At 47.4% G+C, this 27,207-nt stretch overlaps 1 protein-coding gene across 1 annotated transcript in view; it reads left to right on the top strand.

The window, feature by feature from the left end:
• Positions 1-27,207, top strand: part of Slit3 (slit guidance ligand 3) — a 595,024-nt gene that overhangs the window by 99,490 nt on the left and 468,327 nt on the right. The window contains exon 4 of the mRNA XM_052758587.1: positions 5,624-5,695. Coding sequence (XP_052614547.1) covers positions 5,624-5,695 — 72 coding nt within the window. The remainder of the gene's footprint in view (positions 1-5,623; positions 5,696-27,207) is intronic.

The raw sequence follows: 27,207 nt of genomic DNA, 5'->3' as shown, positions 1-27,207 counted from the left end.
ACACCTGGACATTCCACTGCTCCCTTCATAAAGAAAGGGGCCTGCTGGCGTGTGGGTGGTCCTAGAGGTCACCCACCCAGTCTTTTCCCCAGTGAGGTGAATTGGTGAGCCTGTCCCCTTATCACCTTGTACAGCGAGTCTGGAAGCTGGGGCTCTGGAAGTGTTTTCTCCACTCAACGTGCTCCCCATACCTAGCCCAGGGAGGCATCTGCTTCCCCAGACTCCCCCAAGTGGCCATTCCTGACTTTTGGTTTATGCATCAAATTGAACAAGCCCTTCTTAAAGGTCCCTTGTGAGCCTGCTGCTTTGTGTCTTTAGAACGGAAAGAATATGTTAGAGATATTTCCCATTCCGGGAAGGTGAGACTCCTATATTAGGCATTGAATCAAGACAGTGTATAATGAAGGGCTAAATTGCTACCATTAGCTACAGGTTTAGCATCAGACATCGGGCTTCAGATTCCATATCAGCAGGTTGGCTGTTTGACTATGGGTGAGGACCTGAGCCTTCTTAGACCATTGTAACTTTTTTTCAGGGATACTGAGAGTGCTGGTCTCCAGGTATTTTTATGGGAATTCAGGGAGAGAAGGTGTGCAAAGTGTTTCAGATGGAGGTTGACCTATGGTTTTAGCGTTAGGACTAGGTTTAAGGAGATGAAACACATTTGAGAGACCTCAGTGGTACAGAAGTTCTGAATTGAAGCACATCCTTTTCTGTACTCTGCCCCTCCCTTTTCTCTTCCATTCATTAGTGATTGGTGGTTTTGACTGGTAAGTTACCCACGCTTGATCTCAGGGGGCCATTCTTCCTCCCTCCATTGCTGCCAATCCCTCAACTCTCACATGCATTCATTCACAAACCCCTTTTGAGTACACCTGGTCTCTGTCTCCGCATTAGTATTTGATTATTACTAATTACTGATCACTCTAGAACCCTCTTCACTGCCCTCCTCAATTCCACCATCACTCCTTCCAAGTCAGGTCTAACTAACCAGATGACCACTTTCTTACTCAGTCTTTCGGTTGCTTGTTATTTTACATGTCACCCCAACTTCTCACAAAAGCATACAAGACTGCTCCCCAAACATCCCACAGACTCCTGGCATCTATGGGAAGAATGCACATCCTCCACACCTAGAATTCTTTGTTCATGGCTCCTGAAGAGTCACATTTATCCTTCCAGTTTGAACTCAGACCCTCTTCGGTTGGGACCCTTCCTTTATCCAGGACTGGCTTAGCTGCCCCTCCTCCGTGTTCCTGTAACACCTTTGCTTACAAGATCATAGCGTAATTTTATTTCACATCTGTCTTCCCCAACAGCCTATGATCGTCTTGAAGAAGGGTTGCATCTTACTTGTCTTTTCATGATCTTATTCAAGAAGAACTGGAAACTGGGTGGCGTTGGTGCTCGCCTTTAATCCCAGCGCTTGGGAGGTGAGGCAGGCAGATCTCTGAGTTTGAGGCCAGTCAGGTCTACAGAGGGAGTTCCACGACAGCCAGGGCTACACAGAGAAACCCTATCTCAAAAAAGCTAAACCAAACCAAACCAAAACAATGAACCCATGCATTAAAGAATAAAAAATCAAAAAGAACTGGAGAGATGGGAGGTTGGAGGGACAAAGGATTGATGATGATGATGATGATGATATGATGATGATGATGAATCAGTAGTTGGATAAATGGATAGTTGAATGGACAGATAGACGGATGGGTATGTGGCTGACTAAAATGGATCAGTTCAACGGTGGTCAAAACTTCTGATCATATGTTACATGCCCAGCTAAATGCAAGAAGGTCTTCAACAACCACACAAAGACAAGACTGTGGTTCTTGAAGATTCACAGTTGACGTTGGAAAAACTATGACTGCAACTCGGCAACCAGCGGGCTTTTGACCTTGATCCATGGGAAAGTTCAGAGGTGCTTCTGGCCATAGAAGAAAAGGAGACACGTGCATGTACCCTATGCCAGCTTGACCTGGCAGCCTCCTGCTGATTCCTGCATCAGCGCTGGCCTCATCCAGGTCCATTCAGCTCCATGTTCAGCCCATAGTTCATTTTAGCTCGAACTGTGGCTAGAGATTGGCACCTCTGGTTCCAGAGTCACATCGAAGCAGGTGGCACCAAGGCACCAAGGCCAACGGCCACCATCTGCAAGTTTCTTGAAAACAGCTTGTTTCTCTCCCTTTGGTACTCAAGAACTCTGACAAGTGGCCCCCTTGATTGAAGTTTCACTTCCTTTCAAACCAAATTAGTGCTCCTTCAAAGAGCTTTTAGAGGAAGACCTTTGGCCAGTTGTTTCACCAAGGAAAAGGGAATATGTCTTGGAGTGACCTGGAAATAAAATATTACGCTCCTGATATGAAGAACTGGCATGTGACCCAACCAAGTGGCAATGGAAAGGCCCTGGGGCTGCTGGGATCAGAGCCCAGCCTGGCTGCCAAGAACCCTCATTCAGGGGTTGAGAAGCAGCCGGTGAAGCACAATTGGCTAAATTTGGTTGTGTTTTTATTTTTGTCCAGCCGTAAATACCAGCAAAGGACTGAAAACTATCCCTTCCCTTCTGGGAGCCTCCAAGCCAAGCTGGCTTTATTTTTAGTGTGCTAAAAGCCCTGGACTAGAGGACTTCTGCTCACCACCAGAAGAGGCCGTGGGCTGGACTTTAGGGGTTTTGCCTAGACCTGAGTGTTGGGTGTCTGCATGGAATTCTTACCAGACTTTATGCAGCTGTGACGACAAGGGTGGTTCCAGACAGACCCAGAGAGACCCAGTTCTTGCCTGAAGGGCCACCAAGAGAGTCCTTTTCAGGAAGGGCAGTGTGCTCAGAGCGGGTCAGTGTCTGCTTAGGGTGGAGGAAGTGGCAATCCTAGATGAAAAGAAACAGGAAAAAAAAGTGAAGAAAGGGAACGGGCCAAGGCACTTTTGTTCTGTGATGGCTTTGAGCGCTCTGGTTCAGGACCTGAAGCCAGCTGACTATGTCCAGATCCTGCTACAGCACCCCTGAGAGATGCTGAGGCCTCTGCCTGGCCTGGATCACTGGCTTTGAATCCATTATGTAAGAGACAGGGACAATAACATCCCAGGCCTTAAGCTCTGCTCTGAGATTCTGCCAGGGCAGCATGAAGCACAGCACTTGGTATGCAGGGCAGCGGGTGGGATCAGCCATCATTATCACCAGTGTCACCAAGGCCATCATGTGACATCCAACCCTTCCATATGCAGCAGGCCAGTTCTCCCTGGAACCCAGAGTTCTTTTTGCAGTTGGAAAACCGAGGGGCAGAGGATTTGGTAAGGTGCCCTCAGATCTACAGTGAGAGTGTAATCAGTCAAACCCGAACCCAGCGCTGGTTAGCCCCTGTCGTAACACTGAGCCTTCTGTGGGACCAGTGACTTCTGCAGGCTAGGAAGGGACTTGTCACTGACCACATAAGAATTACTCTAAGCAGGGGACTGGTTTTTCACTGCCTTGGGCTCCCCAGTTTCATAACAGGAGCATGCAAAGAGGATACCAGAAGTGATTTTTTTATAAGCTGGCTGCAGAAAGCAAACTCCTGGAGACCGCAGAATGGTGTATATCCGAGCCTGTTAAAAGGGAAAATGGGGAGTTCTTTAATGGATAGACTTAGTTGTGTGTGACGAACATGTCCTGGAGATTAGTTGTATAACCAGGAGAATACAGTCCATACTACTGGTGCTCCATGTCTCTGAACTGTGTGCATAGGAACCGAGAAGACAGCGAATTTCATGTTGTATGCTTTTAGCATTGTTTTTAAACAATTAGAAAAAAAAGATCCCGTGTTGGAGTCAGACCATTGTAGAGGTGGGCCACAAATTGGAGAGCTTCTTGTCCAACTTCCCAGTCCTTTTGCTCCCTGTTCGCTCTGAGCTGAAGCCTCCTTAGCAGCATCCCCAGTCCCACCCCACATGACACAGACTCTGTCAGGGCCAAGGTGGGTGCTCTTTGAAAGGTGCTTATTAGGCGACATCATAAATACTTCTCATGCTTAGCCCTTTCCGACCTCCTTCGAATCCCTGGTTCCACTGAAGCATTTGTCTAAAGGATGTCTAAAGGATTTGTCTAAAGGATGAGAGAAAGAACTCGTAGGCAAGTCTTCCTTACCGAGTCGTGTTTTCTTGGAGTACATGCAGGGGCAAGATCAGACTTGGGCTTCGCTTTGAGAAGTTGGGTGCAAACCCTGCTTTTCTCCTCCGTTTGCCTAGCTCTGACGTGGGGGTAACAGTTGTTTCCTGTAACTGCTTTTCACATCCATGAGAGGATGCAATGCAGACCAGCGTGGAGCTAGCTGGGAGCAGGGCCCCCTGTGGCTGGATTACCTCCAGAAAGCAGCCCTCCTCAGCATCACAACAGGGAAGGGCCTGGGGTCCCTTGGGAACCTCTGTGGTAAATTCTGTGAACATTTAGTTTCAGTGGTGCTCAGGAGACACTTGGACTGTTGTCTGTGTGCATTCGTTTTGAGCCACTGTGACCACAATACCTGACATAGATAAGGAAGGAGAGTTTTTTTTTTTTTTAATTTGGTTCTTTCTTTCGATTCCTCATGGCAGGAAAGGCATGGAGGAGAGAAGCTCACTTGGTGGGAGAAGGAATGTACAATGAAGGCTGTTTGTGCCATGGTGGACCAGAAACTAGAGAGAATATTGGAGCCTCCAAAGGCCCTTTCCTATATGATTTATTTCTGCCAGCCACACCCCACCCTCTAAAGGTTCTACAGAATCCCCAACTAGCCCTGACACCCAGAGAACCAAACAAGAGCCTGTCCGGGCCATCGCAGGTTCAGATCATAACAGCTCTCTTGGCAGTTGCCCACATAGCCATCCATCTCTGTAGGACTGAGTTTAACTGCGAGCCATACTTTGTGCTCAGAGTTTGGGCCCCTGTTTGGGGTCAGTCTATCTATTAGCTGAAGCGAGGGAAACTCACCACACTGTCACATCCCATAAATACATCTTAATTGCTTTTAGCTTAGAAGAAAATTTAGGTTGGAATAAATGCTTTCTAATAGATGTATAGCATACTTATTTTTATACTTGCACAGATAGAATATATAAAAATTTCTTATGGACAAAGCAGCCCAGAAAAGGCCAAAGGGCCAAAGATCCGTGAATGTCATGATGCAGCCCTGCTGTGCCCCCATGTCAGAGGCTGGTTTTGGGTCCCTCAACCCATACTGATCTGACTTGCCCTCTTTTCTGTTCCTATGGCAACTGCCATCTGCTCCCATCCCCACCATTATTTAAGACTTGGTACATTTTCTCTGATATTTAATTTATGCTGTGAAAAGCTCAAAAGTGTTGTCTGGAGTCCACAGGAAAGAAGGTTGTCACTAGTGAGTGATGTCTGTCCTAGACTTTGACAGAGGAGGGGAGGCACAGTCAACGTGCTCGGTTTGCACCTATGACTGATACGGATTTCTATTTCCAGCCTGACTACAGACTCTGTTATAATGGTATATGTGCTTTACATGTGTTGAGCATACCATGCTGAAAGATCTAGAAAGTCTCTTAATTCCTGGTGATTGATTGATTGATCAAAGCAACATCTGTGTATATACTCTCTATACTCGATATCCCTTTGACATCTTTCCATTCATCTTTTCTTCACCAGACGTCTGAACAAGAACAAGCTCCAGGTCCTTCCAGAATTGCTTTTCCAGAGCACACCAAAGCTCACCAGACTGTGAGTAGCATTCATGTGTATTCTCTACCTTGTATCTCACCTGGCTTTGGTCTCATGGACACTGTGGTTGTTGTGGTATATGGCACCCGTGCCATATGGAGCTTCAGAGCAAAGTCTGCCTTCTACCTCCTTCTATCAGAGCTGGGTGGCTTTATTGACCAGTGAAGAGTAGCAATGTGTGGTGATGGATTTTTTTCTTTCCCTTGCAAAGAGGGAGGAAGGTCTTCCAATGGGACTGAATTTCCTGCATGGAATTTCCCCAAGAGGGGTTGGGGTGACTATTCATCAGAAGCTGCCTATGTGCGTTCTTAATATCAGTCTGGACTAAGCTCACTACCTTGCTGGTTGGAACAGTCCCTGCCCATTGTTCACTTCTTGCCATTGACAGTCCAGGAACTCTGGGTCTGCAGGTCTATGGTTTGATGGAAAAATAAAGAAAATTTGATTTTCACATTATTTTCCAGATTGATTTGGGTGCATATATTCCTTGTGACAGCCTAGAAGCTTGGGAGTTTGAGGTACAGACTGTGGTGGAGACTGTGACTTATGGATTATGGGTGTTCTCTGCAAGTACTAGTTATTGACAGTGAACTTGAAATCCTGCTGGCAGTGGATGACGGGTGAGCTATGCTGCCCACAGGCGCTCTGAATGGAACAGCACAGTGTCTGACAAGCAGAGTCATAGCCTGACTGAGAAGACACTAGCATTACTGGGGCGGCTCCCATGTTATGGCCACCAATCTCCTTCCCCATGGCTGGGTTTAATGCCTACTTATGCAATCAAACCGTGCATGTAGACTGGAATAAACTGGAAAATAGGAAACACATGTCACTGTGTGCACTTAAACCCTGAATTAGGAATACATACTTATGTATGTGCTTGTGTGTATAAACACACATACACATACACACCATGCATATAAATACATTTTCAAAGAGCAAGAAGAACGGGCCTGGGCAGGCTGGCGTTCAGTGGGTCAGTGGTCCTGTTGGATTTCTGCAGGACACACATGTGCTTGTCGCTGGTCTCTTCTTTCTGTGCCTGCCATGTCTTTGGTTCTCTTGTTCACCTAGTTAGCTGACTTTGCTAAAAGGAAGGAAGGAAATGCCCTCCCTTTCCATTCCTCCAATCTCCATCCACCTGGATGGGCACATGGCCAGAGGAAATGCACAGCCTGGTTGCCTAACTCAACAAGCGGTGGATCCGCCACAAACCACCCTGATTTTAACACCCCCCCCCCCCCCCCGCCTTACCTGTGCAGGCACCACTCGGTATCCTTGTAGCATTGATTCCTAGACTCTGGTGGGTAACTAAATCCTCAGCTGCCCGAGTCACTTACATAAAATTGAGAGATATTTGTATTTAAATAACCATGCAGCCTTCCCCTCTCCCTTAAGTCATTTCATAGACTTGTCATTCTTTACGGAATGGAAATGCTATATAAATAGTTGATGTATGTGTTAGAAATGCTGACCAAGAAGGTTTGTGCATGCTCGGTGGAGGTAGTTTTCTCTCTAGAATTTCCAAGCTTGATAGTTTTCCCCACAAAGGAGGAACTAGACGAGACTCACTCAGTGTGCCCTGAGTAGCCATGTGTCCCTCAAGGACTTCATTGCCACTTACCACCCGAGCAGCTGCCGATCTCCTGGAATCTCAGCCTCAGTTTTTGGGTGGACAAAGGCTCTGGGGGCCGCATCTGCCGGTGGCTTTGAGGGAGTGGAATCGGGATCTGAGGACTCAATAGCTTTAGGTGTCTGCTGGGTTGTTTTCCTCTTCGCAGGCGTCTCCCCGAAACCACCAGGCAATGCCCGTGTTGTGCCAAGAGTCCTGAGCCAGACAGAGACGGTTCCGGTGTTGTTAACCAGTGTCTGGGGTGCTGGCTGCGGTGCTGGCTGCGAGGCCCGGAGCTGGAGCGCATTGGTTATGTTCTAATGGCTCTTTTCTAATGTAGAGTTTGGAGAGCCCCTTTCCCTTCTGTGCCTAACGGTCTTCATCAGTAAACGGAGCAGCCTCTCCTCCCTTCTCCTAGCCTCTCAGGGCAGCTGCGAGCACCCAGTGAGATAATGGTGTAAACTGTCTGCTTCCTAGGGTTGAGAGAGCTGGGAAAGTTGAAGGCCAGAATACCTATAGTTGCCTCTCCCGCGTTTGTCCTTACCACCTCAGCTTCAGGCGTGGGGTGGGGAGATTTGAAGTTGCAGTGAGCATTGAGATAAATTATACCAAGCTTCTGCCTCCAGCCAGAGAGCTGCAGCTGTGAAGGCAGAAACAGTGTTCAACTCATTTGGTGATCATCCTTCTGGGATTCTTTGGCTAGGCACAAAGACTGGCACAACTAGGCACTCAGACAATGATGGCTGACTGAGTAGGTAGATACATGAATGATATGGGCCCAAGGATACAAAAAGTGTTCTCTGAGAAGTGTGACTCTTTTATCTACCGTTCATTCATTCATTCATTCATTCATTCATTCTGCTTCCTTTGGTTATAGCCTAGCCCTTTGCTCTGAGGACGGGAGCAGAAGATGTGAAGGATACTTAGCTCCTTCTGTGCCCAATCCTGACACATTCTGACTGACTGCCAAAGGCTGAGAGCTAAATATATAAATATGTTTTAAATCGAAGCAACTATATTAACCCAGGTTGGAGCGATAATCAGCTGCTGCTTTTGCTCTTTGGGCTTGATCTTTGATTTTTCTTAATGGCCCCATTATGTCTTTGTCTTATTTTGTCAGCCACTCCAGGGCCTTTTTGGAAGGAAGCAGGGTACAAATTAGAAAATCAATAAATGTGCAATCATGGGTGTGTATACATATGCCATCAGCTCTGCTGGAAAAGAACTCTGCCGTTCAGGAGACACGGCAAGCCGGTTCCCTGGGGAGGCAGACTCAGCACGGGCCGTGCCGCCGCCTGGTCTGTAGCAGGCTATGGGCGAGAGCAGCACCGCTGGGCATTGTTCTTGTTACTGTCTTCACATCCAGTGTTTATCCTGAGGATAGTTTTATAAATTCTTGGAGAATTTCATACATGTCTCGATGGGATGTATTGAATCATATTCAGCAACTCTCCCTCTTAACTCCTCCCAGATCCACCCGCTTCTCCCAACTTCGAGTCTTTAATTTTTCAGTAGGCTAACCGTTCCTGTCCCTGCGACCCAATACTTGACAAGCAGCAACTTCAGGGAGAAGGTTTATTCTGACTTACAGTTTAAAGGGACACACTTCATCCTGATGGGGAAGGTGTGGTGACGGGAGCCAGAGGCTGCTGGCCCCATTGCATCCACAGTTCCAGAGTCGACAGCAGACAGGAAAGCAGACTGGGCTGTAGAAATCTCAGTTCCTACCCCACCCCCCCATGACTCACTCCCTCTAGAGAAGCTCCGCCTCCTGAAGGCTCCACAACTTTCTGAAACGGCATTTCCAGTTGAGACTAAGTGTGTAAAAATCTGTGCCTGTGGAGGACATTTCACATTCAGACCACAACATGTGTCTTCTGGAAAGGCTGTGGTGGTAGACGACTGTGTTTGAAGTGCAGATGAAAAAGAGAAGCCTTAGCTATTGATGGCCTGTGCTCTATTAATAATACCTCTGACTAATGAGAACCAGAAGTGAGGCTAGAGTCCATTGAACCCAGAGGAAATCTATCAGCCCCCCGTACCTGAGGAGTCCAGTGGTGGTAAAGGCTCCGGGAACAACTGGAGGCAGGGCCTAGGAGATACCAGGAGGGTTTCATGTTGCATCCTTGGAACAGTGGATGCAATGGAAGTCAAAGCAGAAAACTCACAGTATGCTAATTTTGCAGCCCCAGGGAACCCTGTGAACAGTCTGGTGGAGAAGGACCAAGGGCAGCTGGGAGCTTGCTCACAGGGACTGTCTAAGCAGATGCTCACTGCTAATGTGACAGTGTCCTCTGATCAAACCAAGTGTGGTCACATGTTCATCCCACTATTGTTTGGACAATAGGCTCCCCACAGAAAGTGATTGTATGCGAAGACACAGTAAGGAATGCCCGTCATTCACAATAGATGTCAACAAGTTTATTGCGCATCTCCTCCACACAGTGTTTTCAATGAGTGTTTCAGATCCTTGCAGTAACGCTTTAAGATAATAACACCAGGAAGCACTGAGTGCCAGGTGCTGTTCTGAGCACTTTGCATCTGTGAAATCATTTGGTTGTCCTGGCAACCCTGTAGGGTAGGTGTTGGGATTCCTACTGTGGTTAGTGTTGTTCTGTGAGAGTGAAACAGAGGCTCAAAGGTCTTGATGAGCTTGCCTGACGTCAGTCTGGCAGAATCCAGATCTAACTCTGGATAACTCCAAATCAGAGAATGATTTTCTCCATCTCAGTGAGTGTGTTCCTAAATTCGCCACTATTCCCATTTCATGGGAAAGTAAAGCTCGGTGAGGTCAAATTACTCCTCCGTAAATCCCATAGATCTGAGGGGTAACCCCTCCTGAGAGCTTGGCTTCGGTGTTCGGCTTCAATCTTCACACCAGTATTACCCACAAACCAACATCAAATCTACTTCTAAAGCCCAGGAAGTGGAAAGTATGCTAGCTTTCCATCCCTGTAGCAACAGACTGACATCATTAACTTATAAGGAGAAGGGCTCTTTAAGCTCGGCTTTGGAGGTTCTAATCCATGACAGAGTGGCCTGGTCATTTTGGACCTGTGACAGGTCAGTGAGCCATGTGTGGAGCATATGGAAGAGCACAACCTCATAGTGAGGAGTCAAAAGAGACGGAGGGAGGGCAGTGGAATGGGGTCTGCGCTGGACGATTTTTATGTCAACTCAAGCTAGAGTCATTTAAAAGGAGGGAACCTCAATGAAGAAAAAATGTCTCCAAAGATCCGGCTGTACGGCATTTTCCTTAATTAGTAACTGATGGTGGGGGTGGAGGGCAGCCCATTGTGGGTGGTGCCAGCCCTGGGCTGGTGGTCCTGGGTTCTGTAAGAAATCAGGCTGAGCAAGCCAGGGGGAGCAAGCCTGTAAGCAGCTCCCCTCCATGGCCTTTGCATCAGCTCCTGCCTCCAGGCTCCTGCCCTGTTTGAGTTCCTGTCCTGACTTCCTTCAGTGATAAACAGTGATGTGGCAGCAGAAGCCGAATAAACCCTTTCCTCCCCAACTTGCTTTTGGTCATGGTGTTTCATTATGGCAATGATAACGCTGACTAGGCCAGGCTCTCAGGGCACCTATATGGCTCTGCTAAGTCCTTTATGTTTTCTCACCATCCCACACTGCCCTGCCAACTATGGAGAGTGGAAGTTATTCTCAGTTATGTCTCAGGACTACAATGGGCCTGTCACATGTCCAAGTGTTTCTCCCGGGCCTTGGCTGGTCACTGTCCTCTTTCTGCTCTCAGATCTAGTGCTCTATGATTGAGGTGTACACTCATGATTCCTGTGTCCCCCAAGTCTGTTCTCAAGTAGAAGGGGCATGGCCTGGGTATCCCACTTCTGTAGTCTACACAGTGCCAGCAAGGTCTCTGCCTTGGGTGTTAAGTGGATCTGAGCTCTTTGCATCCTAACAGAAAGACCATGAGTGGGGACTGTGCTCCTGCTTTTTCTGGGATTCCCGGTGAGCTGAGGCTAGGAGGTGATGAGGAGAATGAGCTAAAGGCTGTCCGTTATCACTTTGTGAACCATTCCCCCTGTTGGTCTCAGGAAGGTATCATCAGGAAGGTAGATAGTAATTAACCAGTGTCTCTGGGGTGTTGTGAGGGTGAATGGATACCACTAAGCATCCAATACAGCACGTAGTATGTGGTCGGTGCAAGACTGCAGTCAAGTCTTGCTAGCTAGTGAAGGGATCAGTGCACGTGCTGTGCTTTGGGGTCTGTGGGGTGAGCACTTCAGCATCTAGTAAACAGTCCAGATTCCAGCATAGAAGAGGGCTGGATAAGCAATACACTTGGGTTGGGAAGACCCAGCTCCTATTGGCTCTGCTGCTCACAAGCTGTGTGTCCCTGGGCATGTTACTTTGCCTCCCTGGTCATAGTTGTCTTATGCGGAGAGGACAAGATGGCCCGTGGCTTGTTTTACCCCCTGGAAGCTATTGATTTCTTATTCCCACCTGCACTTGCAGCTTTTGCTTTTAGCTGCACACAGGTGAGGTAGGGTAGGCTTTGGGGCTATTAAATGCTAACGAGGTAATATTGCCCTGAATTCTTTAGAAGGAGTGGAAGGCGGGGTGAAAACAGTGATTAAAAGACATGGATTTTCCCAGACGGCTCAGCACTGGACAAGCTGAGGGGTTGACCTTGTCACTGGAGGTTGAGCAGACTGTTAGGGCACTGCTAGGTCACCTGTCCCGGATCCATGGCCAGCGCATCCCTTGAGTACTAGATAGTGGGTAGCCACATTAGCAGTTGCGCTGGCGTGACAGGGGCTCTGATTATTCTCCTCTCAGTTCAGTGAGGTGTTTGACAGCTTTGAAAACACGACACTGGGGTTAAGCCCCTTGTCACTCACTTGGAGCAGTGGAATTGTGAGAGGCTCAGGAAGTTAATCCCCAGGCAGCTGAAAACAATGCAGAAGTAGCCAGCGAACCCCTCTCTGAGTCCCTGGGCTGCTGCTGTGGCCAAGTGGCATTGCATTCTGAGAGAAAGGCCATGAGGCATCCATTTCCAGGAGCTTCCTGTGCTGTGTTGCCTCTGTGTGTTCATTGCCGCCATCTCTACCTCTGCGGGGGGCGGGGGGGGTGGCTGGGGGGCACTGTGCTCTGTTTCGTCATCCGTCTTGTTTATGTCTGTTCTAGATCCCCGCACTAACTGGAAGCTGTGTTCCTCAGTGTGTTCTGTCTCTTTGAGGCAGCTCAATAATCAGAGCAAAGAACAGGGGCCTGGGGCCTTCCAGACTTAGCTTTGAAGCCCACCTTCTGATGACCTTAGATGTGTAACCTCAACTTTTTCCGTCTCGGATGTCCGCTCCTCACTGGGGTTGGCCATCACAGTTGCTGGCCAGTCTGCTGGGCCTGCCGTAGTGAGTGCAACAGGCTATATGGCTTGAGCTACAGAAACCATGTCTCCCATTTCCGGAGTCTGGAATCCAACTCAAGGGGGTGGTCAGCTCTGTCTTAGTTTACAGGTGGCTGTTTCCATACACCTGCCCCTCTGTGCATTCCTGTCCTCATCTTTATGAAGACACCAGTCTTCTTGTCTTTATGAGGACACGAGCCATACTGAATGGGAGCCCTACCCAAATGGCTCCATTTTCAGTCAAGATCTAGAGTCCAAACACAGCTGCACTCGGAGGTCCTAGGCCTTGGAGCATCATTCAACACGTGAGGCTTGGAGAATTCAAGGTACTAAGGGAGTTTTGCAAAGCTAGTAGGTTAGGTGGTTCTTTCTAGATCTCAGCTTTAAGAGATAGACACACCAGTGATGCAGTTTAGAGGTAAAGAAACAGAATCCTAAAGATATGAGCAGCTTCTTAGTGTCATGGTGCCAATAGCTAGTAAATCCAGAATGCAAACCCAAGCTTCCTTGATCTCCGGGCTCAGATTCCTAAGTAGACTGGACTGTTGTTTGGAGAGGTTAGTAAGGGAAATGCCAGCCGCCCGGGGGTGGCTTGGTGAGTGCTGAGTCCTGAATCATTCAGAGGCTCTCCCTGAACCCTGCCTTGCTGACTGACTGGAGCCTTGAACCTCAGCAGTAAAATCTGCAGCTCACGGAGCCCTCTGCAGCTGCCTTGCACTTCCAATTTCTCATTTGACTTTAAAACCTAACTACATGCAGTATGTGTCTCTATAAAACTCTGCAGTGGTGTAAAAGCGAAAACCCAGTGGAGAAAACAAAAGCCACGCTAGCCAGCTTTCCGCCAGGGTTGCTATCTGATGTGGTAAAATGACAGTATGATGGTGGGAAGCCAACCCATGGGGATGGTGAGGCTGCAGGCATTGGCGCCTGCCTGGAGCCAGGAACTCGGAGACCTGGGTGGTCCTCACGTACTGCGTTGCCTTTCGGGGATTCAGTGTTGTGTCTAGAGAGGACTAGATGGAGTATGGTCTTCTATATGACCTATGGGCTATTGGGGTAGGAGTGCAGGGCATAAGGTCATGTTCTCTGAGGGCATGGCCAAGCAAAGCTCAAGAAACATGGACACAAAAGCTCCATCTCTGCTTCATCCCACTGTAGTGTCCCCTAAGTCCCACACTGTAGGAATTAGGGGCTTCTGTTTGGTTTGTGAAATGCCTGGACACATGCTTGAAGACATGTCTCCCTTCAGTCTGTGTGGACAGGTCATGAAGAATGACCTTGATGTTTCTATTTTGTAAGCATTGACCCCACTTCCACCCCGTCTTCATCTCTGTCCCTGTCTTTCTTGTTCTCAATCTGTGTATTGATTTAAGCCAGAACCAGGAGAGTAGACATGGAAAATGTGAAGTGCCCTCTCCTCCATCAAGAATTTGCCCAACTGAACACAGAAACCTTTGGACTTCGCCATAGTGTTAGTTAGGAAGCTAATGTTTGAATTGTCCTGTAAACTTCTATAACACATGATATTGGAACCAGGAGTAAACGATTGTTTAAGAGCAGTGGTCCCGACCTTCCTAATGCTGTGGCCTTTTAATACAAGTTCCTCATGTTGTGGTGACTCCAAGCATACAATTATGTTCATTGCTACTTCATAACTGTAATTTTGCTACTGTTATGAATCATAATGTAAATATCTGTGTTTTCTAATGGTCTTAGGCAACTCCTGTAAAAGGGTAGTTCAACCCCCAAAGGGATTGCGTGACCCACAGATTGAGAACTGCTGGTCTAGTCTAATGCTTCTTGAACTTTACCGGGCATCTAAATTCCTGAGGATCTTGTTAAAAGTTGGTCTCTGGCCCCATAGGTCTGAAATGGTACCTGTGAACCTTCATTTCAGGCAGTGTGACAGGTGATGGCTGCTGGCCCAGCACAGCAAGGGTAAGCTCTAGTTCTTAGCAAACAGAAAAGATACCCCTCAACACTGACTCCTGGAATGTGCACCCAGGATATCTGGTTTTTAGGTCTGGAATGGACCTGGGTATTTGACTTTGTAAATCGGCATGCTAGGCGATGTTGGATGTGTCACCCGTGGGCATACCTTAGGAAGGACCCATCAAAGATAACCCCTGCTATTTTATGGGTTTTGGGAGAGAAAAGGAACCATCCAGCTATTGAGTACCTACTTTTTGCTACACACCAAATGCATGTTCCAATGCCTCGTAAGAATCCTGCAATGGACCCATTGTTACTCCCATTACACAGAGGTTGAAATAGGCCTAAGCATCTAATCTCGAGGAGTAAACCCAGGCTGTGCTAACTCACAAGTCTTAGCTTTATATCTCCATCCCATGTATCTCCCATGTTGAGACCTGCTTTAAAGGGGTTGAGGATGGGGAAAGACAGAGGGAAATCACATATTAGTGAAATGGTTCTGACTCAGTACTTTGAGTATACACGCTCACTTATATGAACATATATGAACCATGCTTGTATCAGAGATTTTAGATACTCAGACTTGAAATATTAAAAGAGAAAAATCTAGAGACAATGCTGGCAAGTAGGTCTTCCTAGAGTCCCTATAATTTATCAGAGGTAGGAACTGGGTTTTACATATTTAGTCCCTTTAGCCCTTTGGGCAAACAGAAGAGTTCTCTAAAGTGATCAAGCTAGAGAACATTCTGGCAACATGGAAATTGTTTTCAATCTTTTTTTCTAAGAGGCAAAGAAAAGTGAGCTGTGAGTTTACAGTGCTTTGGAATTGCAGAATATGCTTGTAATTTTTACAATTCTGCACAGACTTCTTTGCCACATCTGGTTGATATTACCGGCGGGGATATATGGGGGAATAAACCATGGGTTGGAATGTGAAACATCCCACAAAATGAGTTTCTTATAGGTCGCTGCATGAAACATTTTGAGTCTCTCTTGCTTTGGAAGGGTAGCTTAAGTGATTTCATGGATTTAGTATTTTCTTTGGTTGGAAGGTAAGGAGTTTTGTTGGTTTACCTGGTGGGGATTCCAAGATGGTTTTTTGAGGATGTGGGTGCCACTCTCCAGTCATGCCATGTGCTCTGGTGAGAGAAATTACCCTACAGGGAAGCCAGAGAAACCTTTGTCAAACAGCGCTGGACTGAGGTGGTTCCTTTGATAGTGAAGCCTTGGGAGCAGCTGAATCGCCGCAGGAGAAGGAACTTTGGGGAAGGTGTTACCTGTGTGAGGGCTTTGGAAAAGATCCTGAGTCTTGGCTGGTGATGCTGAACAGCTGATGGTAAGAGCAACTAACTTCCTGGTTCTCGCAGGTGAAAGCCTTTGCAGTCCAATACATTCTCTATGCTGTATATATAAATAAGTGAGTTTTCCCTCCCATTGAAAAAATGAGAAGAAGAAAAAAACAGAACAGATACCTAGCTATACTCTGGTTTGTCAATTCCTTGTGACATTTCTTCCCAGTCCCCAGGAACAAGACTGTGTGACCAGGGATACCTCGAATGTTCTGGATACCTACAGGATGTGTGTGTTGCTCCCCTGTGTTGGAGTGTTGAGTTTAGAGCCCAGACCTGTCCAGTCAGCCCAGAGGGTGTGACTGTGGGCTTCTAGCCACCTGGCTCCTTCTCTGACTTCCTTGGCTGAGACCCACCTTCAGAGTTGGAACCCTGACAGCAGAACTCTTGCTGCACGATAGCAAGACTGCTCTCAGCACCCTGCGACATGTGGTAGAATTGGCCAACTTAGGCAGGGATTTGTGGCCATTCCCAAGAATGCGCAGATAAAGAGTGTAGTTTTGGTTACAAATGAGAACCCAGAGCCAACGTTCATGCACGTCATGGCATCTTCACGCTCTGTAAGAGGTAGACACTGCTCAGGAATCAAGCGTTAGGGTGCTATTGCATTCTGCATAGAAAAATAGCCTCTGCAGGTGGGCAGACCCCAAGCACACTTTCTCCTATTAACTGAACCATGCAGATATAGCCATATCAAATAATATTGGAATAGTATTCTCAAACTACATTCAGCACCAACACAAACATTTCTAAAAAGCCCAATCATCTCTCATTTTCAACCAATATTTGGAGAATTCTAATTTGATGTGCCAGACTCTAGCATTATTTCAAACTGCACACACACACACACACACACACACACACACACACACACACACACACCTGTAACGTTCCTTTCTCCTAGCTTTCCTAGCGACTCACAGTCCTAAATTCGAACATTAAAATCCATTTGTAAGGTTTACAGTTCATTTACAAGTCTTGGAGATTGAGGCCCAGAATGAAAGTGTTGACATAATATTAACAACAGCAAAACTATGATAACACAGCACTGTCCAAACCAAACAGAAATGGAGACGTTTAAGTAAATTTCACATTCCTTGCCTGGATTTGCTGTGCAGGGCCTGTGATTTTGATTCATGGTTTAGAATAATATTTTAATGTTTAATTCATGATGTGTTGTTCTTCCCATCATTGCTCTGTAAGTCTTCCTTACCTTGTGGATGGTGATGAAGTCTGCTTGGAAGCATGGCTTCCCCTTGATTGACACTACCTGCTGTGGAGCCAAGAACTCTCTCCCTGGTTGGCCAGGTAGGACATCCTGCCAGGGAACCAGTGGTTTGACTTCTACTGGTGTATCTAGAGCTCTGGACTTGAATTTTTACTTGACAAGTCAGCTTTTGATTGAAATGGACATGAAGTCATGCCAACATTCCCCTGAGCAGGGAAACGCCTCAGTTCCAGAAGATTATGTAGCCATGATGAGAAATAACTGATTTCTAGGAAGTAACCTGGAACTGATCCCCCCATGTCTCAGGTGCTGTAGAAACACCACACTGTGGGCCACAGTGTTCAAGGAAATCTAACTTCCGTGAGTGGTTAAAGCTGAGGACCTGGGTTATCCTTATGGAAATACTGGGCCACACGTTTTGTTTTTCTAAGTATGCAGTAATTATGCTATTGTTCTCTATGCGGCCTACTCCTTTTCAAAAATGCATGGGCAGGGCCAGAGAGATGGCTCATTAGTTAAGAGCACTGGGTGCTCTTCCAGAGAACCGGGGTTCAGTTCCCAGCACCCATAGGCAGCTCGTAGCTATCTGTAAATCCAGTTCCAGGGAATCTAACACCATCTTCTGGCTTCTACGGGTTTCTGCAAGCACATTGTACACATACGTATATGCAGATAAAACATTCATATACATTAAATGAAAGAAAATAAATCTTTAAAAATTCATGTGTATATAGCATGTATACATATCATATAGCACCATGCTTATACATATAATATACCATACTATCCATACACATATACATGTCATACCTCACCACACACAGTAATATCACATTACATACATAATCATACGATGTCACACACATAGCAGACTTCACTACATATCATGCTATACCACAAATACCCTTCATCAGAACATGTTCACATATGCATTACATCATATTCATACATTATAACACACCACACACATACATGCATCATGCCATGCCATTTCATGAAGCATAACACATTCACAGAAAATACCACATACCTATATACTTGCTAGAGCACACAGTGTACATATCAGACCACACTATGCCCATATAAGCATCATATCATACCGTGCACAGGAATGTGTCATACTACACCAGATACAGACAGGAAAAAACAAGAACAAAACTTGTCTCTGTTGGAGAACTGCAGATGGGTAAATGACATTCCTTTTTAGGCTCTGAACCAAAACATAGGTGTTATTTCACTTCAGTGAAGGGCCCTGGTAAGGCAGCTCCAATTACTGAGCAGTGCTGTGCTGAGTGCCGAGAGACTGGGGTTGTGAAGGCAGCAGCCAGGTACGGGAGCATTCTTTGTCCCCCATGCTTATAATTGGTGTTTGTGGGGCATAGATGTTGCAGTGGTGGGGCTATGTCAGAGACAGTGAATTGTCACTGCACATGTTTCTAGTCTCTGGAGAGAGCCCCACTTTTTCCTGCAAGAGCTTTGCATGGGTCATGCCTCTGTCCAAGACCGTTAGGGACTTCCATCCTATTTTAGAACTCAGGACAAGGCATTGTCAGCCACCAGATCCTAAGGGCTCATGCACTGAACAAAATCATCGTAGGCAATAGTCATTATGGCTTTCATTGCTAATGGTGCTCTCTGCAGACCCTTTTCCCTGTGCAAGGCACTTCCTTTATTGAAATGAGAATGAAGGATGGGAGATCATTAGGTCTAATGAGACCGGAAAGCAGCAGACAGACGGAAAGAGGGCTTCCCTGGGAGCACGTGACTCCTTTCTCCCTGTGGACAGGCCCTGGCGTGAAGGGGGTAAGGTCAGAGGGGCTGTCAGCTCTGCCTTCGCCGTGTATTCCCAGTCTGTCAACCACCCTTGGTCTCAGCCCACATCACTCCAGGAGCAGCCTTGCCTTTTCTCCAGGAGGTGCTTACAAGGGCATCCTCAGTAGCCAGCCTGTGTCTTCTCCTGGTCCTCTGCCATCTCATCTGTCCAACAGCAACCATCATCATCTTACGACAGATCAGACGTCCTCACATGTACACATTAAACCTTCAAGTGACTGACTGGTCCGGCCAGCTCCAATACCCCACCATCTAGCCGGTTCCTGCCAACTCCAATACTCTACCATCTAGCCGGTTCCTGCCAACTCCAATACCCTACCATCTAGCCGGTTCCTGCCAACTCCAATACCCCACCATCTAGCCGGTTCCTGCCAACTCCAATACCCCACCATCTAGCCGGTTCCTGCCAACTCCAATACCCCACCGTCTAGCTCCTGCCCCTCTTCTTGGTGGTACCGCAGGCCACTTTCCACCTACTGTGCTCTCCTGGGCCTTCCTCCTGCTACAGTGCTCTGATCTTCTCTTGGCAGCCTGTTCCTTCTTGGAACATGCAGATTCCAGATGTCAGCACGGCCCAGTCCTTGAAATTCAGGTCCTGGCTCCAACTTTACTTCCTCAGAAATCCCTTCTGGCCCCGTGGGTGGTGGGTGGTGATCGCCTTCCTTACTGGGCACCCTCTGTAAGCTGACCCTGTTTTGGTTTCTGTGGCGCACATCCTGCTGCTACCTGGATTCTCTGCCTCATTTGTCTGATGACTGGTTTACTCCCTGCTCTGCCACTTGTAATAGCGTGTCAGCATCTTGGGAGCAGGGATGCTGGCTGTCTTGTTAACCGCATCTTCCACCCTGGCATCTAGCACAAGGCGGGTACTGGATGAAAACTCTAGACACTACTAGATAATGAGAAAAGAAACCCGGTCTCTTCAAAGTTGACTTTTTCTTCTCATTGTGTGGTCAAAGGGACTTTCTGTTGCAGCTCAGAGCTCTTTCTTCCTTGCTCTGAACAGCCCCAAATGACTCATTAAGAGGGTGCGTGCATGTGCATGCCTACTGCATGCACACACATACACAGAGCCATGTCTTGCATGCTGGAAAGCAGTCACATGGAGCGGAGGACGAAGCAGCAGCAGGCAGGATTTCACACTTGGACAGTGGGTCTCCCCTGCAGAGAGAAATAGCCCATGGTAGGATCCCCCTCCAGTGATGCGAGCCAGGGCCCAACACTGTGAGCTAAGGAGAGGAATGCTATTTTTGATGGTTATTTCAAAGGTCTCGGAATAATATTCTCTGATAAAATGAAATGAGAAGATAAACTGTTGGCTGCATCTCCAGGCCTCATTTGATTTTGGACTTCTAATGGGCATTGAAAGGGATTGTCTAGTTAGTGGAAGCCTCAGCTCGGTGAAGGCCAAAAAAAAAAAAAAAAAAAAAAAAAGACCAAGGGTGATTCAAACTGAAACCAAACCCTATTCTGAGGGGAAAGAAAGAAAGGAGGAAAGGCTGGATCGCACTCGTTTACTGAACACCGGCCTAAAGCTCCAAATGACTCTTCTCTTGATCTGGGAGCTAAACCAGAGGTTGTCTGAAAGACATCTGGTGAATGAGTCCAAAGCTGAAATGAACCATGTCTTCTAAAATGATTGAACCAGAACCACTCGGGGACATCAAAATATGAATGTTTTCCAAACCAGCTCTCTGGGAGACTCTGCAGTGGTGTCATGTAAACAGAAACACTAACCTGTCATTTGCTGCCCTTCTCCCCATCTGTCCCACCCCGCCCGCCCGCGCGCTCTTTCTCCTTCCGGGAAACCCACCCCCGTCAACGTCTCCCACACTGCGCTGCAGAATGTGGGCTCTTGGGGCTCCCTTCACTGGCACATGTCAGTGAGAGGTGCCGCCGTTGGGGGTGACCGGATGATGGTATTGCCATCTTTAAATCCGTGTCATGAGGAAGGGGAGAAATGACTGTCCATTGAGGCTGAGGTTATTAAAAGAATGGGGGGGAGGGTAAGGGGAGAAAATTTGGAGGAGGGACACGTGAAAAGAGAAGGAGGGAAGGAGGGAGGGAGGGAGGGAGGGAGGGAGGGAGGGAGGAAGGGAGGGAGGGAGGGAGGGAAGGACAGATTGAGGGAAGATAATTAAACATGGAATGGGAACGCTGAAGAAAGAGACATAACTCAAGCAAAGTAGAGGGAAAACAGGAAACTTTGGGGGATGAGGGAATGTGTCAGGTTTGGTTTTGTCTTTTGCTGGACATCCCAAGGCAAATGAAAGCATTTCTCCTGATCCCATGTGGGGCTCAGTTCTGTGCTAAGCTCGGCATGAGCCCTTGTCTCCTCCACCACTCCACACAGTCATCTTCATCTGATGCTGGAACTGAATGGCACCTTCTCTAACTTTAGAACATTGTTCTCATTTTGCTGTTGGAAAAACTGAGTCATACAGCAGTAGGGGACTCCAGATCTCTAGCTCTCAGGTTTCTGGTCCTGGGGTGTAGGCCCAGCACCAGCACACTTGCCTACCTTAGCCATGGTTTCTCAGAAAGTAATGGGGAAATGTTAGTTTAGAAGTGTGGAGGATTGGCATTTGCTTGATCTGAGCTAGCGTAGCCACTGTTTTTTAGGAAAAGGAATATAGATGCAGGCACCAAATCTACTAGTCCCTGGGTCTTATACTTCTTGGCCACCATACCCATGAGAAATATGTTTGTGATCTTTATGAATCATTTATCTGTGAATACAAAAGAGATTTGCTGGAGAAACCAAGCATTCATCATTCTTACCCATAATGGCTTCTTGGGGGTTCTGTGGGAGCATGCTGGTCATGTCACCAACTTGAGATGGGGAATTGGAAAGGCTAAACCTCACTGGAGAGCCAGTCCAAGGAGAGGATCAATGAGTTAGGTTATGAGAAAGAAGCTCAACTCCCCAATACCACTATCTTCACATTGGGAGAATGGTGGGGCCATCCAAAGACATGGTGGGACCAGCCATGATGGAAAGGGTAGGAGAAGTCTTTTTAGGGTAGGGGTGGAGAGGAGACCACTTCCCAGAGCTTGCAGCCTTCCAAACCTGGACACTTGTGAAAAGCCAGCACCCCCCCCCCCAGGGGGGGATCTGGGGTGTTCCCTTGCTAATTGAGTCAGCCCCAGAAGCATCTCCCTCCTTCCTGCCCTAGCTGGTTGCTTCTCCTTTTTCAGAAATCTGTCCATCTAAGAAAAGGTTCCCAGCCTGTGACTACTGAGTGCGGAGCAGGTTTTCCTGGTGGACAGGCTTGCTGGTGTGCCCTCCTCACCAGCCATATATAACCCACTCACCTGCAGCTAATTAGCCGGTCCTCAGTGTGGAGTCCCAAATTGCTATGTTAACGACGGCAGCCCTCCCTCCCCCAGCAGCACTGATTTCCCCAGCTCAGCGTGAGGGACTTCAGTAAGATCTCTTTCCAGTGATATAATTTGATTCCTCCATGGGAAACTGCTTTGGTCCTAGCTCACTTAGCACTAAATCTCTCCATAGATAGTCTCATTACTTAATCTTTTCAGAACTCAGACCAGCCCAAGCCTCTTATTTATTTATCTGGGGCCCTGTTTACTTCCCTGTTGTAAATTACTTCTGGCTCCTGGCGGTCTGATTGCCTCAGTGATAGGCTAATAGCGGGGAGCTTCTGCACATGCCTTGTGTGATGAGGCAAATAATACACTTAGCTTATGGGAGAGAAAGACACCCTCTATTTATTTCAGTGGGGGGAATATTACTCAGAGGAAAGGGTCAAATCATTTACCTCATAGCTGCTAGTGGAAGTCAGTGTAATTACTGACAGAATTATGTGAAACAAATTGTCATGCCTATAAATCAGATTCCCTGGTTCTCCAAGGCAGAGGGGAATTCTGTTGGTTTGAAGGGGCTCTACCTCTCACATGGGGTGGGTTTCTAAGATAGTGTTGGTGGAGAGAAGGTTAGCCAAAGGGGTGTGTCCTTCACTGGCTCTGAACCCTTACAAAAACTGGGCAAACATGGTCTGCAGGCCTGTCTAGCCCTTGCCACCTGCGGTTGGAAATAAAGTTTTATTGGAACATGGCCATGTCACATTTGCAGTGGCCTGTCTGTGAGATGTGGTGCAGTTCTGACAGAAACTGTAGAGCCCCCAAAGCTGCAAGTAGTTACAGTCTGACCCTTTACAGAGAGTGGATGGACCTTACTCTACCAGTAAGCCCTCTGTAGGTCCTTGATATCGAGTTGGAGGAATTAATCTGGGTCACTCTTCTGGCCTTCTCTTCTACCAGAAGATTCAATCTCTTGGTAAAGAATTTCGAAGGGAGGTAGACTAGTTATCCCCCATCTTATCACTTTAGTGTCTCTTCATTATGGTGTCTCTCAACCACCTGCCTGGTGCCTTAGTGGACACCGCGAACCTGTTTGACAGAAGAGAAAATGGAGGCCCTGAAAGGTGAAGCATTTTGCTCAAGCTTACTCCCTGAGAACTGGGGTTCATACCTTCCTTGTCCAACTCTGAATTCTTATTGCAGCAGAATTGTCCATTTCCCTGGGAAAGCAAGAACTGGCTTTGGCAGTGGAGGAAAATTGATCTGTGCTTGGCCTCTCTCAGCAGGAGAGCTGTTGAAAGGGGGCCCATGAGCAGCCAAGTCAGGGGAGGCACAGGCAAGAGCAGAAGCAAAGGGGTCTTATTTTATCCACTCCACACTCACTCCGGGGTGGAGAGTGGAGCTGGCCCAAGAGAGTGTTATCACGTTGGGCAACACAACAAGGACTCATCACGCAACAAGCCAAAACCAGAGAAGGCCTGGAAGATAGAGCGCTTATTCATGGCCTTCACAGCCTGTGTGGTGTGGTCTACTGGAGCGAGAATGTGGTCCAGGTCACTTCCTTATGAGTTCTTTGTGACTGAACCGGAAGGCGGACCCTAGTTCTTACACCCTTAGCAACACTTTCCTATGCTTAGGCGAGAGGGGAGCAAAAAGGATTCTCCGAACTTCTGATTTGAATATGAGCACTGATGGGCCCACAAGCCCATGGAAGTCACCTCTGTGTCTGCGGGAGCTGTAGATGCATCAGGGTGAGGACAGGAATCAAATACACCTTTTTTTTTTTTTTTTTTTTTTTTTTTTTTTTTTTTTTAAAGTTTCTGAGATCAGAGCCTGGAGGACAAGAGAAAATGGTGAAAATCATAGAAAAAAAAAAAAACAAAAAAACAAAAACCAGAAACAGAAAACATAGCCATGTGCAGCATTGTTAAACACCAGGTGTTATTCTCAACACCATGGTCTGCCGCGTCCCCAGTGCTCACAGCCATCTGTAAGGTGGTTATTTCTGCTTTGTTTCATGGAAAAGGAAGTGAGGTCCGGAAATGATAATTGGCTCAAGCTAATAGGCACATGATGGAGCTGGGAAGCCAATATGGCTGATTCTTTGGCCGCTTGCATGCCAGGGGCAGGAGGTGGGAGCCACAGACAAGTGGCCAGATTACCATATCTCACCTCAGCTCCCAGGGCCCAGGCTTTAGCTGTGTTTGAATCTCCATCGACACTGTGTAAATGAATATGGCATTGGCCAGAGATGGAGAGACACTCAAGGGGGTGGCGTATTTAAGCCTTCCTGTTGTCTGGTTCACAGGTAGACCCCAGCAAGCCCTTCTTTGTCCTCTCCTTTCTTGCCAACGATGCTAAGACACAAGCCCAGGCTTCTCCGACAGTACCATCACTGTTCTTTGTTGTGATGAGCTGTGCTGCCAGCGGGATGCTCCAACCCAACCTCGGCGGCTTTCCTGGAGCCACGGTTGTGGACTTCCATACCGCAGTCAGAAACTATCCAAGCAAAAGCGGGTAGAGAAGACCTGCTGGTATCACATTTGTTTTGAAGGGAATTGAATTCTACCAGTCCAAACTCTCCTCTGCTGAACCTTTAGTTCAGGAGTGCTAGGCAAACCTGGGCTCCTGCTGCCTCTGAACACTTGCACAAAGACACAAGCATGTGAACAAGCCGTGGCACACACACACACTTGCCCTCTCCTCTCCCTAGACACACACTCACTGACTTTGTCCATGCCACTCCATGCTCTTACTGCTGACCACTCTCCCAGCCTTCTCGCTCGACCTAGCCAAGCTGAGCAACAGTGCTGTACAGGTTTTAAAAAGTGAGCCTTGTCTGTGGTAGGGTTATGGCAAACCTGAAGTGCAGTAATCCTTGCAAAGCACTTGGCATAGTGCCTTGCACTCAGCAAATGTTAGCTGCACTTACACAACTCCCAGGACTCAAAACCTCCCATTCAGAGAAGGCTTTGTGACCACCTCGCTCAACAGAGATTCTTGCATCCATCTGTCCATGGAATTCTTCAGTGTGGTCATCAGGACCTCGTTGGTCACACCTTTTTTTAGTATTTTTGGCATTATTTCAGCACACTGCTATTCATCTTTGGTGTTACTAAACAAGATGTTTCCTGTGTTTCTGCATTCTCCTTCCAACAGCACGGTGCATAACCATGCTGTCTACTGGGTAGGTTGTACACAGAGGAGCCAGTTAATTTACCAGCCTATTTCAAGGAGTTGCCAGACTAGGTAAAGTGAAGGATTTGGAGGAAATCACTCACTTGTGGCTTTTTTTCTGCTTCATTGTTGCACATTGATTTATTTGTTTTTCTTCTTTTCAAGAGCATGTGTGTGTGATGTGCGTGCATGTGTGTTTGTATATGTGTGGATGCACGTGTATACAGGTACAGTCTCTGCATATGTGTGCATGCATGAGTGTGCATATGTGTGTAGGCTTGTGGTTGATCTCAGGAATCTTCCATCCTCTTCTACTTTATTATTTGAGGCAGTGTGTCTTAGTCAAGCCCAGAGCTCACTGATACAGCCGGTCTCACTAGCCAGATTACTCCTGGAATTTTCTATCAATTCTTTCTAAGGCTGGAATTTCAGGTGTGCCTCCATGCTAACCTGGTATTCACTCAGGTTCTGAGGATCCAAACTCCAGTCCTCTTGGTTGCAGGGCAAGATTTTGAGCCACTAAAGCCAGTCCCTGCTGTTTCTTTTAAAGAAATTATATGGGACAGTCCCAAGGTGGAATCCTGCCTACAGAGATATTGCATTTGACCTTCACACTTTTAAAAAAAATGAGTTGATTATATTTAAAACTAGAGTTGATAGAAAAGTTCAAGTTTCTTTTTCTACCCGATGCCCCAGGGGTAGCATCACAGAGCTACATCCTGGCACTCTCTCACCCGGGCAGTCTCCCCAGCATTCCCACTGCCCACATGACTCCTTCTTGTTTACCTTGTAGTACTTTAGGTTTACAAATACTCCCTTCCTCATCCTCTAGTGGTGTCCCACATACCAGTTCCACAGAGCAGGGCCCTGGCCTCCCGGGATGAGAAGCAGGAGCCTCGTGATCTCGAATCCCTTGGGCCGGCTCTGGAAACCAAGAGTCTGATGGGCTTGGTCAATGCCTGCTGTTCCTTCACCCTTGAAAAGCGGGCAGACATTATGGCCTCCTTCCTACAGAGCAGGGTGCCCAACCATAGAAGTGCCTTCGGGTGCTCTGATGGAGCCTCAGAGCCGTTGGATTAGAGGTGGCAGAAGCACGAATCATTCCCATGCGGGAGTCTATGTGATCTGCTGACCTGCACAGAACATCCTCCATCTCCATTCTTGTCAAGCCATATCCATCATTTGGGTACAGGCAGGGAGGCATAGAGAAGACCTCACTCTAGCATCCCCTCCCCTACCCCTCCGAGGACACTCCCCCCCCCCCGGAAGCCCCATGCCAGGGGGAATTTTCCCCTCTGGGGAAGGTTCCCCTCAGCGCCCTGCTCATACCATTAGGCAGTTCTTACATGGAGGCTGAAGTTGCCTCATGGTCAAGGTCAGCGCTGATATCCATCCCTCTACCCACAGTCAATGGAGAAATGGCCAGGGCTGTTTTTACCTGAAGCAATTATTCCATCTCGGGGTATTTTTGTGGCCCAGAAGCTTCTCTGGTCTCCAGATCTTAGCAACATTATTGATTTGGGGTGTGCTACCAGCTGAACAGCAGTGGTTCTCTGGCAAGGATCCATTTGTGTAAAGACACTCCCCTTGCCAGTGATCTCCTCTCTGGTTGTCTAAACCGGGAAAACTTCTACCATTCTCTCTAGTTTGATGCCTCAAGAGCCACTGGGACCAAGACATTCTTTTGCAGAATGGTTA

The sequence above is a fragment of the Peromyscus californicus genome, unplaced genomic scaffold, assembly GCF_007827085.1.
Source record: "Peromyscus californicus insignis strain IS unplaced genomic scaffold, ASM782708v3 Scaffold_3__1_contigs__length_106647218, whole genome shotgun sequence".
Taxonomy (NCBI): domain Eukaryota; kingdom Metazoa; phylum Chordata; class Mammalia; order Rodentia; family Cricetidae; genus Peromyscus; species Peromyscus californicus.
The sequence above is the reverse complement of the archived record's forward strand: the minus strand, read 5'-3'. Positions and strand labels throughout refer to the sequence as shown.